The 16,391-nt window shown below is 39.6% G+C and overlaps 1 protein-coding gene across 4 annotated transcripts in view; it reads right to left on the bottom strand.

Annotated features, from left to right (window-relative positions):
- NCKAP1 (NCK associated protein 1) overlaps positions 1-16,391 on the bottom strand; it is a 73,080-nt gene that overhangs the window by 26,610 nt on the left and 30,079 nt on the right. For all 4 annotated transcript variants that reach the window (XM_063318100.1, XM_063318103.1, XM_063318101.1 and 1 more), the window contains 7 exons: positions 11,361-11,409; positions 8,408-8,564; positions 7,253-7,309; positions 6,497-6,593; positions 6,245-6,351; positions 3,017-3,149; positions 178-259 (listed from right to left, as the gene is read on the bottom strand). In XM_063318100.1, the coding sequence (XP_063174170.1) occupies positions 178-259; positions 3,017-3,149; positions 6,245-6,351; positions 6,497-6,593; positions 7,253-7,309; positions 8,408-8,564; positions 11,361-11,409 (682 nt within the window). The remainder of the gene's footprint in view (positions 1-177; positions 260-3,016; positions 3,150-6,244; positions 6,352-6,496; positions 6,594-7,252; positions 7,310-8,407; positions 8,565-11,360; positions 11,410-16,391) is intronic.

Raw genomic sequence — 16,391 nt, 5'->3', positions numbered from 1 at the left:
ATTTGTAAATACTAAGTTCTTGTCAGATGTGGGTATCTATCCTTTTGCCAATCCCTGGTGCAAGAGAGCAGCTTTTAACGGGGAATGAAGATTATGGAGCTCATCTAAACCATACTCCTTCTAAATCCTTTGATTTCTCTCTCTCATTCTCTCTCTCTCTCACACACACGCACTTACCTTGTTTCACACTCAAGGAGGTCATAGTGTTTACAAAAGAAGACATAATGATGGATTCATCTTCAGGGCACACTGAAAGATTCTAAAAATTAAAATGTATAAAGACAACAAGTTACAACATTGGTTAATTCGGTAATCAATCACTAACAGCAAGTAACCATAAAAGGGAATTCTTCATACACACACACACACACACACACACACACACACACACTCTCTGTATATATTAATGATAAAAAAGGTCTTTTGAAACCTATTTAAGTGTGGACATAGAAAGCGTCTGCCATTCTTTAAAGCAACTACTTCTTTTCCTGGGATTATTCAGCTGCCTGTTACTTTAAACGGATGTAGGTAGGTCATGTTTCAGATTCCCACATGCTCTAAAGCACCTTTTTAAAAGAACAAAATCGAAAGCACTGCATCTGAAGCCCCAATACACATACACATAAACACACACACATTTATTAGGAAGCTTTCCTGCCTGGCTACTTGCATTCCTAGACAGGTATTTGTATAGATAAATACGAAGCGGTGTTGACAGCGTATAAAGTCTGATGCATGCAATTTATGTACAAAAGATAAATGAGTGATGAGAAAGAGAGCACATCATTTTATAGACAGCAATAAAAAAATAAAATCCATCCATAAAATTTCAAATGAATTTTTTTTTTAATATTGCTTCATGGCCATCAAGCTAAAATAATTTAATCCACAAAATACAGTAAGAATGAAGTATATTTTTAACACTCTCCACCCTGATGTCTATATAACATGAGCCTAAGAGGTTATTGGTAAAAGCAGGAAAATTAGAGATTTTAATTATTTTATTTTATTTATTCAATTTCTATAGCCGCCCATCTCAGCAAGTGACTCTGGGTGGCTTACAACGATAAAAACCATAAAACAATTAAACAATTACAATTAAAACGGTTACAATACAAAATAAATATACATGTCTGCCAAGTAAACAATATGCGATGTTAATAGAACCAAGAAACGGGACCATTACCACACTCAGGGCCCCAGGCCCTGGCACATAACCAGGTCTTCATGGCCTTACGAAAGGCCAACAGGGTTGGGGACATCCTGATCTCTGAGGGGAGAATATTCCAGAGGGCAGGCGCTACAGCTGAAAAGGCATGCCTTCTAGTCCCCGCCAACCGACATTCTTTGGCTGACGGGATCCGTAGCATGCCCAATCTACCAGATCGAATTGGACAGGTAGAAACAACTGGGAGAAGGTGGTCTCTTAGGTAACCTGGTCCCAAGCCATGAAGGGCTTTAAAGGTAACAACCAGCACCTTGAATTGCACCTGGAAGCAAACCAATGCAGCTCCCGTAGCAGCAGTGTTATGTGTGTCAAATATCCCACTCCACTTACTACCCGTGCAGCTGCATTCTGCACCAGCTGAAGCTTCCAAATGCTCTTCAAGGCAGCCCCATGTAGAGCACATTGCAGTAATCCAGATGAGAGGTCACGAGGGCATGAGTGACAGTGAGTACGGCCTCCCAATCCAGGAATGGGCGCAACTGGCGCACAACTCGAAGGCGTGCAAAGGCCTTCCTAGCCACGGCTGCCACCTGCTCTTCCAGCAGGAGCCGTGAGTCTACAAGGACCCCCAGATTGCGAACTGGGTCCATCTGGGGCAGAGCAACCCCATCCAGGACCAATGATGGAGAAATCTTGTCACCGGAAGGCCCACAAACCCAAAGCCACTCAGTCTTGCTTGGGTTGAGCTGAAGCCTGTTGCACCCCATCCAGACCCTTACAGCCTCTCAGGCTCTGGGTCAGGACATCCACGGCATCACTCAGGCGGCAAGTGTTTATAGATGTTTGAGAACTTTTACAAGTCAAATGCTGACATCCAGGGATAGACAACCTAACAATTATCATCTGTTGTTTTAGACAACCTATCTTAATCATGCTAGATAGAGTTGAAATGCCTGGAAGCTTATTTACAGAAGAGAACTTACTTGTGAGTCTCAATGAGCCATATAAAATGACTGATTTTTATGAACACCTATTTATACATTTATAAATTGTACAATTACAACCTAATTATCTGCAGGATCATCTTGTCCTTTAGGAAGCTATCCAAACATTAATGCAGAAGAAAGGCCTTTTAAAAATGCCATTGCTGACCAAGGTTCACTTATACAGTACATGGGAGATAGATATTTCCTGTTTAGATGGGCAGTCAAGATGAACCTCTTTTGCCAGGTTTTTGTTAATTAACACGAGTGTTCTTTTTAACATACGCTTTTAACTTTTCATCTATAGTTTGTTTTTCATTTCTGTTACCTACCTTGTAAGCCAGCTAATCAGAAGACAGAAGATAAATCAAATAAAGAAATAAATAATCAAAGCTTACTAAGCTATATTAATAAAGGAGGGGAAAGAGAAACTAAACTAGTGGCTTAGTTTCTCTGCTTTTGCTTCTGCTATTGGGTCTTCAAATGCCCTTTCCTTACTACAGGAACCTCCAACTTCATTATATGCACATACGATTTAAAATATAAGCAGCGCTGGTAACTATTTTCTGTTCTGAACATCCTAATGAATCTTTGATGAAGGACAAAAGTTGAGCTCCATCTAGTGGACACTGGAAAAAGGTCATTTATTGTAATAAAGCAATTTTGTCCTTCCAGACAAAATATGTAGACCTTGAAAAGTTTCTTTGTGATTAGGATATTTTTTTACTACGACTAATATGAAACATAAGCTTTTACACTGCTTTTAAACAGGAATCTTCCCACTAGGTTATAAATGAACACAACAGTATTTAATCTAGCTCTTGTAAACGCCGTCAGATTTCATGGCAAAATCCTCACCACTCACCTGTACAAGTTCATTTAAAACAACTGCATCAAAACCTGATAGATACTGAACATAGTATCTTTGCATCACTGGGCCGTATTTTCGTACATGTGCTCTAAGCTCTTCCATATAGAAAATAAGTTCTGCTATGTGCCTGAAGGAACAGAATAAAACAGGTAGTTGGCAAATGGGAAAAAAAAACAGTGAAGTTGTAGTGGGTGGGAAAAGACCAACCATGTGAAAACCTTGTTTGTTTTTTGCTTTCAACTTCTTAATATTGTTTTGACTGAGACAGAATTCTAAAGAGAAAAGCGTTATACAGGGATATCTCACGAAGAGACTACACAAAAGTCTCTCTTCATGCAAACACTTTATTACTGAAAAAGCTGTGTGTTTGTCCCAGTGAAGCCTACATAGTTAAGAAAAAGTATTAAAAAGTACATTTGAAAGAAGTGGAGAGAGGACAAATGGGAAGGGATGAATCACCCAGCATCATCACTTGTCCTCCAGCTGAATGGGAAGGAAGCTGTAAGGAGCCGGGGAGGGGGACAGCAACCAGTGACGCTGTGGTGGCTTGAGATGTAGGCCCTTTTCCTGTGGCCTTTGGAAACCCCCGCTTGTGATTGTTCAAAACATCAATATCCTGCCACTTTCAGATGTAAAACCCGTGAAAATGGTACTATAAGCCTTAAAAAGCAAAGGGCCCCACCCACGAACATTAAAACCGCTATTTGTGGTGCGGCTCCACCCACTTAGAACCATTCAGCCTCTCAGAATGTTAAAAGCTGCTCCTGACCACTAACAGGCTGCCCACAGGGGAAAGATGAGAGGGGAAGGGTTAAAATATTCCTGCTTTAACAGTTTAACAGAAATGGTTGCCTAAAACAAAACCTCTGTAGCAAATGAGACATTTACTGAACTACTGGCAATCGTTTAAAAATGATGGCATACAGCCAACAGTATTGCAGGGAATACTCCACATATAATGAGTCCTCCCTCTGGAAAGATTCAATTCTACTGGGGAAGGCCACTCCGTCAGTGGATGGGTCCATAAGGTACAGCCTAGTGTAAGGAACAGAGGGGTTTTGGTGCCCTGTTCCAATTCTAAACATCCACAGCAGAGCAGGATTAAGATTGGGGGACATTTTCCTGTCAAAGATATTCTGCGGAACCAGGGCCAATTCATTTAAGGCAGGATTTCCCAAACTGGTCAATATTGACCCTCAAGGGTCGATGGGACTATCCATTACTGTTGTTGTTGTTGTTCTTAGTACCATTACAGTAGTATTTATTAAAATATTTTCATATAATGAATGATTGGGGGTCAATGAACAATCTGAAACTCCATGAAAGGGTCGATGAGCTGAAGAGTTTGGGGACCCCTAATTTAGGGTATTAGAAACTTAGCTTCAATATTTGTTTACTGTTATCAGAGCTGCAACATTTTCAGTATAAATGGGTCAGCAGAAATGCATGTTTGTGAAGTACTATGGTTACAATTAGATGACTTGCAAGTATTTAAAACTGTGATACAAATAAAGGAAGTGAAAGATTTACTGTATATACTTGTGGATAAGCCAAGAATTTTAGGTGCCAAAATGTACCCCAAGAATCGGGTTTGGCTTATCTGCAGATGGGCTTATCCACAGATAAGCCAACCCTCAAATTTTTAACCAAAATACCATGAAAAACGTGGGTCAACTTATCTGAGGGTGGCACATTTTCCATGGTATTTTGGTTAAGAATTTGAGGGTTGGCTTACCAGCGGATGGGCTTATCCGCAAGTGTATACAGTATGCTTCACAAAAAGAAAACGATTTGTGAAGACAGAAATTATATTACAAAATGAGTACACGCATGTACACACAAACAAGCTGTTTCCATGGTCACTATTGGAGAAGCATAGCTTTTTTATCCTGTCACAATTAAGAAACATATATAATTAACTTTATGTGCCCAGTGAAGCTTTTGTTTGTTTCTTGCTGACTCTCATCAAATTTCCAAACAGAACAAACTGGTTTTGTGATCTAATGTAGTTTCAAAGATAGGCTTACAATACAATGATGCATGTGTGAGAATTACAGGCAGTCCTCCCTTTACCACAATTGGGACTGTAATTTCCATTGCTAAGCGAAGCGGTCATTAAGCAAATCTGACCCAATTTTGCAATCTTTTTGCAGTGGTCATTAAGCGAATCACCACAGTCGTTAAGTGAACCAAATGGCCATTAAGTGAATCACATGGTTCCCCATTGATTTTGCTTGCCAGAAGCCAGCTGGGAAGTTAAAAAATGGTGATCACATGACCATGGGACACTGCGAAGTTCATAAATGCGAACTGGATGACAAGTGCCCAAATCGTGATCACATGACCACGGGGACGCTGCAACAGTCCCAAGTGTGAGAACCAGTTGTAAGTCGTTTTTTCCAACACCGTTGTAAGTCTGAACTGTCACTAAACAAATAGTTGTTAAGTGAGGACTACCTGTAATTAATAAAGATGTTTTAAATCTCTTTAGGATATTCAGAACATTTTGGTGAGCTTTTAAGTTGAGGAATATTGGAGCATTCTTCACAATGACCCAACCAGTGTGCATTGGTATTTATACAATGTGGTATTAATACGTTATTCTCAAAAAGGAGCTGAATAATAAAACCAAAGTCTTGGCAGCAGCTGTTTCTCCATCAACATCAACACAACCATTAAATGCCTTTATTAATATGACCTTTTCTATTTGGGTCCCATTACTTTCTTGTCTGTTCACTTTCTGTAGACAAATAAAAGCTTGTGGGGAACTAATTAGTGTCCCTGTCCTATTTCATTTAATTAATACAATGTTGTTTTCCATTTGTATTATTTCTCTTATTTTTAACAACTTCCTATAAATTACTAGTAGTAAATGTTTTAAATTAATGAAACCTAATATTCCTGTTGCTTTTATACACTGCAGTAATGCAGTCCCCTATGAAATGTTGGTACAACACATATTCAAATCAACATGTTACATAAACCTTCCTTTGTAAACCTTAACATACAGCTTTCAGTCAATACACACAACTATGTTTTAATGTAATTTCATTTTTACAGGGGCCCTTCAGCAACTATGATATGGAGAACATTTACTTAATCTATCGAGATAAAAGGCATTCTATGGATCACAGTGTGCAAGTAGTGCCCAGCACCAAGGGGCCAATACATCATGAACTTCAAGGAACAGGTCCCCCACAGCTATTCCAGATATTGCCTTACTTATCTATGAAATCATCCGCGCTTTTCTTAGGCATATTATCTGCGTGTCGAAGCAGCCAAATAATTTCATCACGAGCAAAGGATAATGCCATAAATACAAACAGGGCCTGAAAAGAAAGAGACACGTTCATTAATGTGATTCATTTCTAAAGAAGGTATATACACCAAATCTATGAATTGTCCAAAACGACGAGGCAACAGAACTAGTAATTCTGAAGGAGTACACTTTTTCCTGTAGCGTTATTTATTTACCTTGGGACCCAAGAGTCCTGGCTGATCTGACAGGACAGTGGCTAGCTCTTTTAGCGCAGACCGTAAAAACTTGCGCCTTTCTCTGTGCATTGAACCTCTGTTTGAAAATACAAATTTTATGATTAACATTACCAATAGACTATACTTCAGAAATAAGTCTTAAGTTGTTTGCAGGTCTCTGGCTGGTGATGATTAAAAACCAACTGGTATTTTGCCTTGCTCCTTAAACTAGTAATTTATACAATTTCACAGCCTGATTATTTTTATGTGGCTGAGTCTGATGTCCATAAAACTATTTTTTATATTTTTTATACCGCCATAGCATTCTAGAATTGTTTCACAACACCTACTTTGTAACTCTGCTCTTAAGGAGTTTAACACAAATAGAGTTCCAGAACAGTCAAACTATGAAAGGTAGCACAGAGTGAGCTCCATGATAGAAAACAAAGACTTGGATTCAACAACCTAGCTGAGGAAGCCAGAGGACCACTGTGCTCACCCACGAAGGGACATGTTAATATTCCCCTCCCTTGAAACCAGTTCCACAAAAGTAAATGGATCCCCAGAGCATCTCTGAATTGCGTGGGTGTTGCAGCTAGAAGAAGGGGGAAGGACACAAAAGATCAGAACAGCCCTCACTTTGTGAAACGGGATCTAGATCTGTCTCTTAAATTTACAGGTATAGCTATAAAATGTAGATGAGTATGAATATGTAATTAGTAGCATTCTAAAATAGTTACTTTGTAGTACACTTACGCATGTGATACAGCGGCTTCCTTGCACTCTCTTATGTCATTGATACGCTTGTTATAGCTGCAAGGGTAAATAAAATGTATAAATACAGTGGTGATGTAAATTTGCTGGGATTCTAGTTACAGAAGACAAGGAAATCTTCCTTTACTTAACTTGCTCAAAGACCAAAGGCTTCCTTAACATATTTAGATCCAACAAAAACACAAGATTATAGAAATAGGAAAAGAAAGGTCCTGTATCTTTTTCTTTGCAGAACTGGAAGGCATGCAACAGGAAACACATTTTAAATTATGATTTAATTTTAGATGTTAAGCAGCTCCAAGTTGTGGCTACTATTCCTATTGCTTCTTGTTTCCCATAAAGCTTTTTCTTTTTCTTTTATCAGTGTACTTTACCCCAACAGCCAATTCTTTTTTTGGCTCCTCTAAGGACATTAACCTGCAAATCTCTCTAAGATCCAGTTATTACTTCAAGATATATCCAATCCTTCTGGCATTACAGAAACCCTGTCTTTATTTCTTTATTCTTCTCAATTTCAGAAACAGTTTGTAACTGGGAAAGAAAAGGATGCTCTTTAAAAGTATTGTCCAAAAACCTTCTGGAAGGAGAGGACTAGATGAAGAACCTTCTGGATATGATCAATGAAACATTTATGTACTTTAATAACGACCAAATTAAGTATGCATTAGTAATTTAACATGCAAATTTAGGAATGCTATGAACAGCCTAAATTTAAAGTAAAATCAAATCTATTAATGAATATTGCACCAATCACCTAAGATGTCAATAGATGTAATTCTCCTTGGTACTGAGGGATAAGGCCAACAAATTACTCTGATCTTCCCTTCTAATTTCATGAGAGTGTTGAATCTGTTAATACTACTAAGTAAAATTGACTTGGATATTCCCATTATGGACCCAATTAAACTTAGGTTCCAAAATAACTTTAAAGGCAACCTTAGATTCATTTTGACGAGGCTTGATGAGGATCAAACATAATGAAACATCTGGGTACAGTAAAGCTACAAATGAGTGGGGAGAGGTGGGACATAATGCTGCTGTTCCTATCAATCTCTTAATGCTGAATTATCTGGAATTTCTCCTATTTTGTCATATCTCAATCACCATATAATAAGTGTAATTAAAAAGAAACGATACCCTCTTATGTTTACAAACAAATCTTCAGCAGCTTTATGAATATGAAAAACTTCATCCCGAAAGAGAGCCAAGCAAGAGCTGCTTTGAAGAGCAAGTTTCCAAAGGGTCAAAGCTGTTGCATCACTATTCAGGATTCCATGGCACAAAATAAATCCAACTTTGAAATGAGGGGAAAAAAGTCACAAAGATATAAAATGATTATCAAGAATTAAAGCAGAATACTAAGGTACAAACCCATTACATTCTACCCACAAAAAAAATATAAAATAGATGAGACATACTTTTTATTGCATCTAGTTCATCAATTTTCAACCTCCTTGATCTTAATATACAATTATTTTAACACTCCTGTATAGCTTAAAATAATCACTGTGCAGGTAGTCCTCCTTTAATGACCATTTGAAGTTACAATGGAACTGAAAGAGGGGGACTTATGATGGGTCCTCATAGTTGCGGCTGTCACAGCATCCCCATGGTCACTTGATTGTGATTCAGGTGCTGTGCTGGATTCCAGCGAGGGTGCTGGTTCCCAGGGGGAGAGAGCATTCCAGATGAATAAACGACTTCACAGCCCGGACCAGGCAGCTGGGATGGTTAAGAAGTTCAAGGCAGCCCCTCCTCAGAGCCCTTTTAGGTTATTTCCTTTAGCTTAGTGCAGTAGCCTCAGTTTGGCAAGATTCTGTCTTTAGGGTAGGAATAATAAAGAACTAGAGTTTGGAAAACTGTCTCAGTGCGGTTTCTATCCTCAACTCCCTGACAGGTGCTTGACAACCGGCTCGCAATTATGTTGCAGCATCTTGTGATAACAAAATTGCCATTTGTGACCTTTGCGGATGGCTTCTGACAAGCAAAGTCAACGGGGGAGCCAGCAGGTTGTCACAAATGGCGATCACATGACTGCAGGATGCTGCAACTGCATGGGAATCACCTCATGACGGCAACTGGGACTGCCACAACTGCTGTTCTAAGTTGGTGTGGTCACATGACATTGTGCCTTATGACCACGCCACTTAGCGTTAGAGTTCCTGGTCCCAATTATGATCAGTAAGCAGGATTACCTATACAGAACATACAAAATGACTTTTCACTGTCTGTGCTCCCTAGAGCCATTCCCCCCATGATCTGAATCCCAACAGTACCTGACGATACCCATTTTTTAATGAGACGGAAGGGTAAAAATATATGGTTAGCAACCATATTACCTATAGTTAAACCTAAATTAAAATATAATCAAATTAATTTTTTATCATGGCCTTGCCCACTTTTGGGAGTCTGGCCCTAAGGAAATACCAGATGCTTAAAAAAACAAAAACAAAAAACTGCACACCCTTGATTTAAAAGGAGAAAATTTGGTATGCAATTATATGTTGAAATATAATGTGAAAAAAATTTCCATCTTTACATTAACTCAATTATTTTTTTAAAAAAAGGGGGCATTCTAGTTGTCTCCACTAAAGATCAAATCAAAATGCTATAAATGCAAACAATCTGTATAGTATAATACATTAATACGTGTATTAGAAAAGCCAATTCCTAGCTTTTATATGTACTGCATCAGAAAATGAAGTCCTACCAAAATGACAATGGCTCTTCAGTTGTCCATTCCAAAGATGCTCCAAGAAAGGATTAAAAACCTCCATCACCTGGCCAGCCCGGCAGGATCATCTGGCTCAGAAGTCCTCAGACAAAGCTGTACCATCTCCCCTGCTCACCTGGCAAAGCATTCTACCTCTTACAATAGCTGGCTGAGAGGTTCAGGTGACTCCAGGCATTTCAAAGAGAAAATGCAAGGATAATAAGCACCATTGCTCCCTACTTCCTCTTGCATGGATAAACTGATGATGTCAAGTGACAGGTCTTTTGTGACTTTCCCTTTGTAGGTCCCTGCTATTAGTCGTTGGGCTGAACTCTTGTTTCTTACAAAGGTACCCACAAAATCCCCCTTTGGTTCCCCACTTTTGACATAAAAAAGAATCTTGTCATTTTAAACTCCTATTGATTTCCAGGGAAGACATTTAAGCACACTCTTGACTCTCTTCCCACTAGTATCAGCAGAACTCTTTTGGGTCAAGCCTACAAGAAATGTTAGAAGTTGGAAAAGTTAAGAGTTCATGCACTTGTTAACACTGCTTGACCCTAAAAAAGGAAAGGAATGGGAACCAAACCTTCCATGTATATTCATGCTACACACTGTGCCAACCAGTCTAGTTAACAGGATCAAGTGTGCCTCAGGTTTAAGTCCTCATTGGTCTTGGGCACCTCTTTAACAACTGTCTGCAGATTTTCTATAACTAAGTCCATCAACCAAACCTGCCATGACCAAAATTTGAAACCAAGGAACTACTGGTTTATTTTTATTTTCTATCCTGCCTTTATTATTTTTACAAATAACTCAAGGTGGGGAATATACCTAATACTCCTTCCTCCTCCTATTTTTCCCACAGCAACAACCCTGTGAGGTGAGTTGGGCTGAGAAAGAGGGACTGGCCCAAGGTCACCCAGCCGGCTTTCATGCCTAAGGCGGGACTAGAACTCAGTCTCCTGGTTTCTAGCCTGTTGCCTTAAACCACCAGACCAAACTGGTTGGACTGGGGCTTAAGATGGTGACACATATGTTTTGTTTGCCAGCTCGGTCAGCTTAAAATGTTGAGGGAATCAGGACTCCATCTTTCAATTTCCTTCCATTGCTTCATTTCTGTCACGCTTTATCATTAGTCTTATGTCACCATAAAAATTAACTACTAATAATGATCAGCTAAAACTGATTGTAATCTGGGTATAAAAAGGCTAAAACATTGGCTGAAGATGAAATGTTGTTTAGCAGCATTTTATGCTGCTGTGCCCAAAAATTATGGTTAAAACTATAAATATATTGGGGCAGAGGATAGAATGATACTGAGACATCACAGTAAAGAACATTAATTGCAAGCACATCAGTAAAATTTAAACTTACAAATTATCCACTTTTCCATTGTATCCAGAGAGAGATATTCACATGGCATCTGTTTAGGAAAGCAAATTTTAATCACAAATGAAAACAGCAACCTAGTTAATATACGATTCACTTTCATCTAACATCTATTAACATTATAAAGAAAAGCAGTCTTTCAGGGAAAGATAATGTATAGATATTTCAGGGCTATAAAATGGTTTAAAGTGTATTTTCTAAGCTTATCTGTGTTTTGTTTTATATATTTTGGCTGTTAATAGTTCCTCAGTTCTTTACTGTCCTGTCATGTGTCAGGACAGTTTAGCTATAACTTTGCAAGGCAGTAATGCACATGTCATTATGATCTAATGATTACATACAAACACATTGAAAGTTCTCCTGACTTAGAATTGTGAAGACCTTTAATACTGATTTGAGACGGACTTGCTATTCAATTTGAGCTCCAAGACACATTTCCCAACCTGTATTTAAAGATGAGTTAACTCTTCCTTGTGATGATTCTCATGGGAGCCCCTTGGGAGAATGTAATGACTTAATCATCATAATTTTGCCAACTGTAATAGCCACAGACATAATTCTAATGGATTAGTGCTGTCCAATGAAGCTTAACTAAATATAGTATATATGAACACAATATGTAGCAGGTTACATTTGCAGCCTTCAGCAAAGGATCGTTACCTTGTCGTGGTGCTGGAGCTTGAGCACCTCAATGATGCCATGAGCTAAACCGTGAAGGGCCACCCAAGACAGGAAGGTCATGACAGAGAGGTCAGACTAAATGCGATCCCTCGGGAAGATAATGGCAACCCACCCCAGTATTCTTGCTGTGAAAACTAAATGGATCAGTACAACCAGAGATATGTCGGTATACCATCGGAAGATGAGACCCCCAGGTCGGAAGATGGTCAACATGCTACTGGGGAGGAACAGAGGATGAGTTCAACGAGCCCCAGATGTCATGACGCAGCTAGCTCAAAGCCAAAAGGACGGCCAGCGGCCGACGGTGCTGGTGGTGAACGGCGAATCTGATGTTCTAAGGATCAACACACCATTGGAACCTGGAATGTAAGATCTATGAGCCAGGGCAAATTGGATGTGGTTATTGGTGAGATGTCAAGATTAAAGATAGACATTTTGGGCGTCAGTGAACTGAAATGGACTGGAATGGGCCACTTCACATCAAATGACCACCAGATCTACTACTGTGGACAAGAGGACCACAGAAGAAATGGAGTAGCCTTCATAATTAATCGTAAAGTGGCTAAAGCAGTGCTTGGATACAATCCAAAAAACGATAGAATGATCTCAATTCGAATTCAGGGCAAGCCATCTAACATCACAGTGATCCAAATATACGCCCCAACCACAGATGCTGAAGGAGCTGAAGTAGAGCAGTTCTATGAGGATCTGCAGCACCTACTGGACAACACGCCTAAAAGAGATGTTATTTTCATCACGGGAGACTGGAATGCTAAGGTGGGCAGTCAAATGACACCTGGAATTACAGGTAAGCATGGCCTGGGAGAACAAAACGAAGCAGGACATAGGCTGATAGAATTTTGCCAAGACAGCTCACTCTGCATAACAAACACTCTCTTCCAACAACCTAAAAGACAGCTTTATACGTGGACTTCACCAGATGGACAACACTGAAATCAGATTGACTACATCCTTGGCAGCCAAAGGTGGCGGACATCTATACAGTCGGTAAAAACAAGACCTGGAGCTGACTGTAGGTCCGATCACGAACTTATTGCACAATTTAGGATCAGACTAAAGAGGTTAGGGAAGACCCACAGATCAGCTAGATATGAGCTCACTAATATTCCTAAGGAATATGCAGTGGAGGTGAAGAATCGATTTAAGGGACTGGACTTAGTAGATAGGGTCCCGGAAGAACTATGGACAGAAGTTTGCAACATTGTTCAGGAGGCGGCAACAAAATACATCCCAAAGAAAGAGAAAACCAAGAAGGCAAAATGGCTGTCTGCTGAGACACTAGAAGTAGCCCAAGAAAGAAGGAAAGGAAAAGGCAACAGTGATAGGGGGAGATATGCCCAATTAAATGCAAAATTCCAGAGGTTAGCCAGATCAGATAAGGAATTATTTTTAAACAAGCAATGTGCAGAAGTGGAAGAAGACAGTAGAATAGGAAGGAGAAGAGACCTCTTCCAGAAAATTAGAATCATCGGAGGTAAATTCCAGGCAACAATGGGTATGATCAAAAACAAAGTTGGCAAGGACCTAACAGAAGAAGAAGAGATCAAGAAAAGGTGGCAAGAATATACAGAAGACCTGTATAGGAAGGATAACAATATCGGGGATAGCTTTGACGGTGTGGTCAGTGAGCTAGAGCCAGACATCCTGAAGAGTGAGGTTGAATGGGCCTTAAGAAGCATTGCTAATAACAAGGCAGCAGGAGACGACGGCATCCCAGCTGAACTGTTCAAAATCTTGCAAGATGATGCTGTCAAGGTAATGCATGCTATATGCCAGCAAATTTGGAAAACACAAGAATGGCCATCAGACTGGAAAAAATTAACTTATATCCCCATACCAAAAAAGGGGAACACTAAAGAATGTTCAAACTATCGAACAGTGGCACTCATTTCACATGCCAGTAAGGTAATGCTCAAGATCCTGCAAGGTAGACTTCAGCAATTCATGGAGCGAGAATTGCCAGATGTACAAGCTGGGTTTAGAAAAGGCAGAGGAACTAGGGACCAAATTGCCAATATCCGCTGGATCATGGAAAAAGCCAGGGAGTTTCAGAAAAACATCTATTTCTGTTTTATTGACTGTTCTAAAGCCTTTGACTGTGTGGACCATAACAAATTGTGGCAAGTTCGTAGTGGTATGGGGATACCAAGTCATCTTGTCTGCCTCCTGAAGAATCTGTATAACGACCAAGTAGCAACAGTAAAAACAGACCACAGAACAACGGACTGGTTTAAGATTGGGAAAGGAGTACGGCAGGGCTGTATACTCTCACCCTACCTATTCAACTTGTACGCAGAACACATCATGCGACATGCTGGGCTTGAGGAATCCAAGGCTGGAGTTAAAATCGCTGGAAGAAACATTAACAATCTCAGATATGCAGATGATACCACTTTGATGGCTGAAAGCGAAGAGGAACTGAGGAGCCTTATGAAGAAGGTGAGAGAAGAAAGTGCAAAAGCTGGCTTGCAGCTAAACCTCAAAAAAAACCAAGATTATGGCAACCAGCTTGATTGATAACTGGCAAATAGAGGGAGAAAATGTAGAAGCAGTGAAAGACTTTGTATTCCTAGGTGCAAAGATTACTGCAGATGCTGACTGCAGTCAGGAAATCAGAAGACGCTTAATCCTTGGGAGAAGAGCAATGACAAATCTTGATAAAATAGTTAAGAGCAGAGACATCACACTGACAACAAAGTTAAAGCAATGGTGTTCCCCGTAGTAACATATGGCTGCGAGAGCTGGACCATAAGGAAGGCTGAGAGAAGGAAGATAGATGCTTTGGAACTGTGGTGTTGGAGGAAAATTCTGAGAGTGCCTTGGACTGCAAGAAGATCAAACCAGTCCATCCTCCAGGAAATAAAGCCAGGCTGCTCACTTGAGGGAATGATATTAAAGGCAAAACTGAAATACTTTGGCCACATAATGAGAAGACAGGACACCCTGGAGAAGATGCTGATGCTAGGGAGAGTAGAGGGCAAAAGGAAGAGGGGCCGACCAAGGGCAAGGCGGATGGATGATATTCTAGAGGTGACGGACTTATCCCTGGGGGAGCTGGGGGTGTTGATGACCAACAGGAACCTCTGGCATAGGCTGGTCCATGAAGTCACAAAGAGTCGGAAGCGACTAAACAAATAAACAACAAACATTTGCAGTAATGAAAAAATCAAGCAAGCAATATTTATAGCTTGACAATTTTTATTATTTTGATTCTGTAATTTAATAATTTAGCATCCAGGTCAATTAAATTACAATCCTACGTTTAATGGCGCAAATGTAACCTGACTTGCATTAAGATTAATAAAGAGAACTAGAGATAGAAGCATGTATGAGAAAGTCATCTTAATATGCTGCTTGCCATTATGATAAGGTTGTATAAAATTCACTCATGATGTAAAAATATAATAGGAAAAAAAATCCCCCTCTCATAATACTACAACACAGAGATCCTCCATTAAAATTGAACAGGGGAGGTTCAAAATAAAAATACTTCTTTAGACAGTGACTGGTTAAAATATGGAAAATTCACTGCTTTGGTGATATTAACTAATTTAGAAGGTTTTTAAAAGGGACTGGACAAATCCTTTGAGGGCAAGATTATCCATGGTTACTATTGTTGACAACTACATTCCACCTCCTGAACCAAAGGCAGTAGAAGGGAATTCTCTCTCTAACCTTCCACTTGTAAGCTTTCAGAATGCCTCTGGCTGGCTTCTATACTGCCAGAATGTTGGAACCAACAGGCCTTCCAGCCGGTTCAGTAGAGTGCTTTTTAATTTACATACTGAGAAAAATCCAACAATGAAGGTCTACACAACTTGGCATTACACAAGAGTACTAATAATAATTTGTCTGTGCAGATTTAGCCCCCATCCTACCACCTTACAGTGTTTGGGGCAGCTAAATATTTCTAGATAATAACCAGTCCACTCATACATTAACTAGGTTAATATAAGATACCCATCTAGGCTAAAAGGGCATTGTCTAGTTTGTGATTTAGCATGCCACTATCTCAGCCAGCATTTTAAGCTTTTAAGTTCTACAGAGTTATTTGCCGGGACATAAGATATTATGCAAATACATCAATTAATTTACTTTAATCTACATTTAGGTGTAATGATTGCCTATCCCAACAGACTCAGTCTCACCAGCGGTTTCTGAATAAAAACTGATTTATTGAAAGAATAGTATGCATATACGAAGAAAGCTGAGAATAGGCAAAAGCACGCCAAATACAAACTAAAAACCCTCGCCTCTAACCCGATCCCGCCCCTTACCCCAGCATCGCAACCACTCCCTCCCAAGTGTTGGCAA

Source organism: Candoia aspera, chromosome 1 (assembly GCF_035149785.1).
Source record: "Candoia aspera isolate rCanAsp1 chromosome 1, rCanAsp1.hap2, whole genome shotgun sequence".
Taxonomy (NCBI): Eukaryota; Metazoa; Chordata; class Lepidosauria; order Squamata; family Boidae; genus Candoia; species Candoia aspera.
This window is presented reverse-complemented; position numbering and strand designations above follow the sequence as displayed.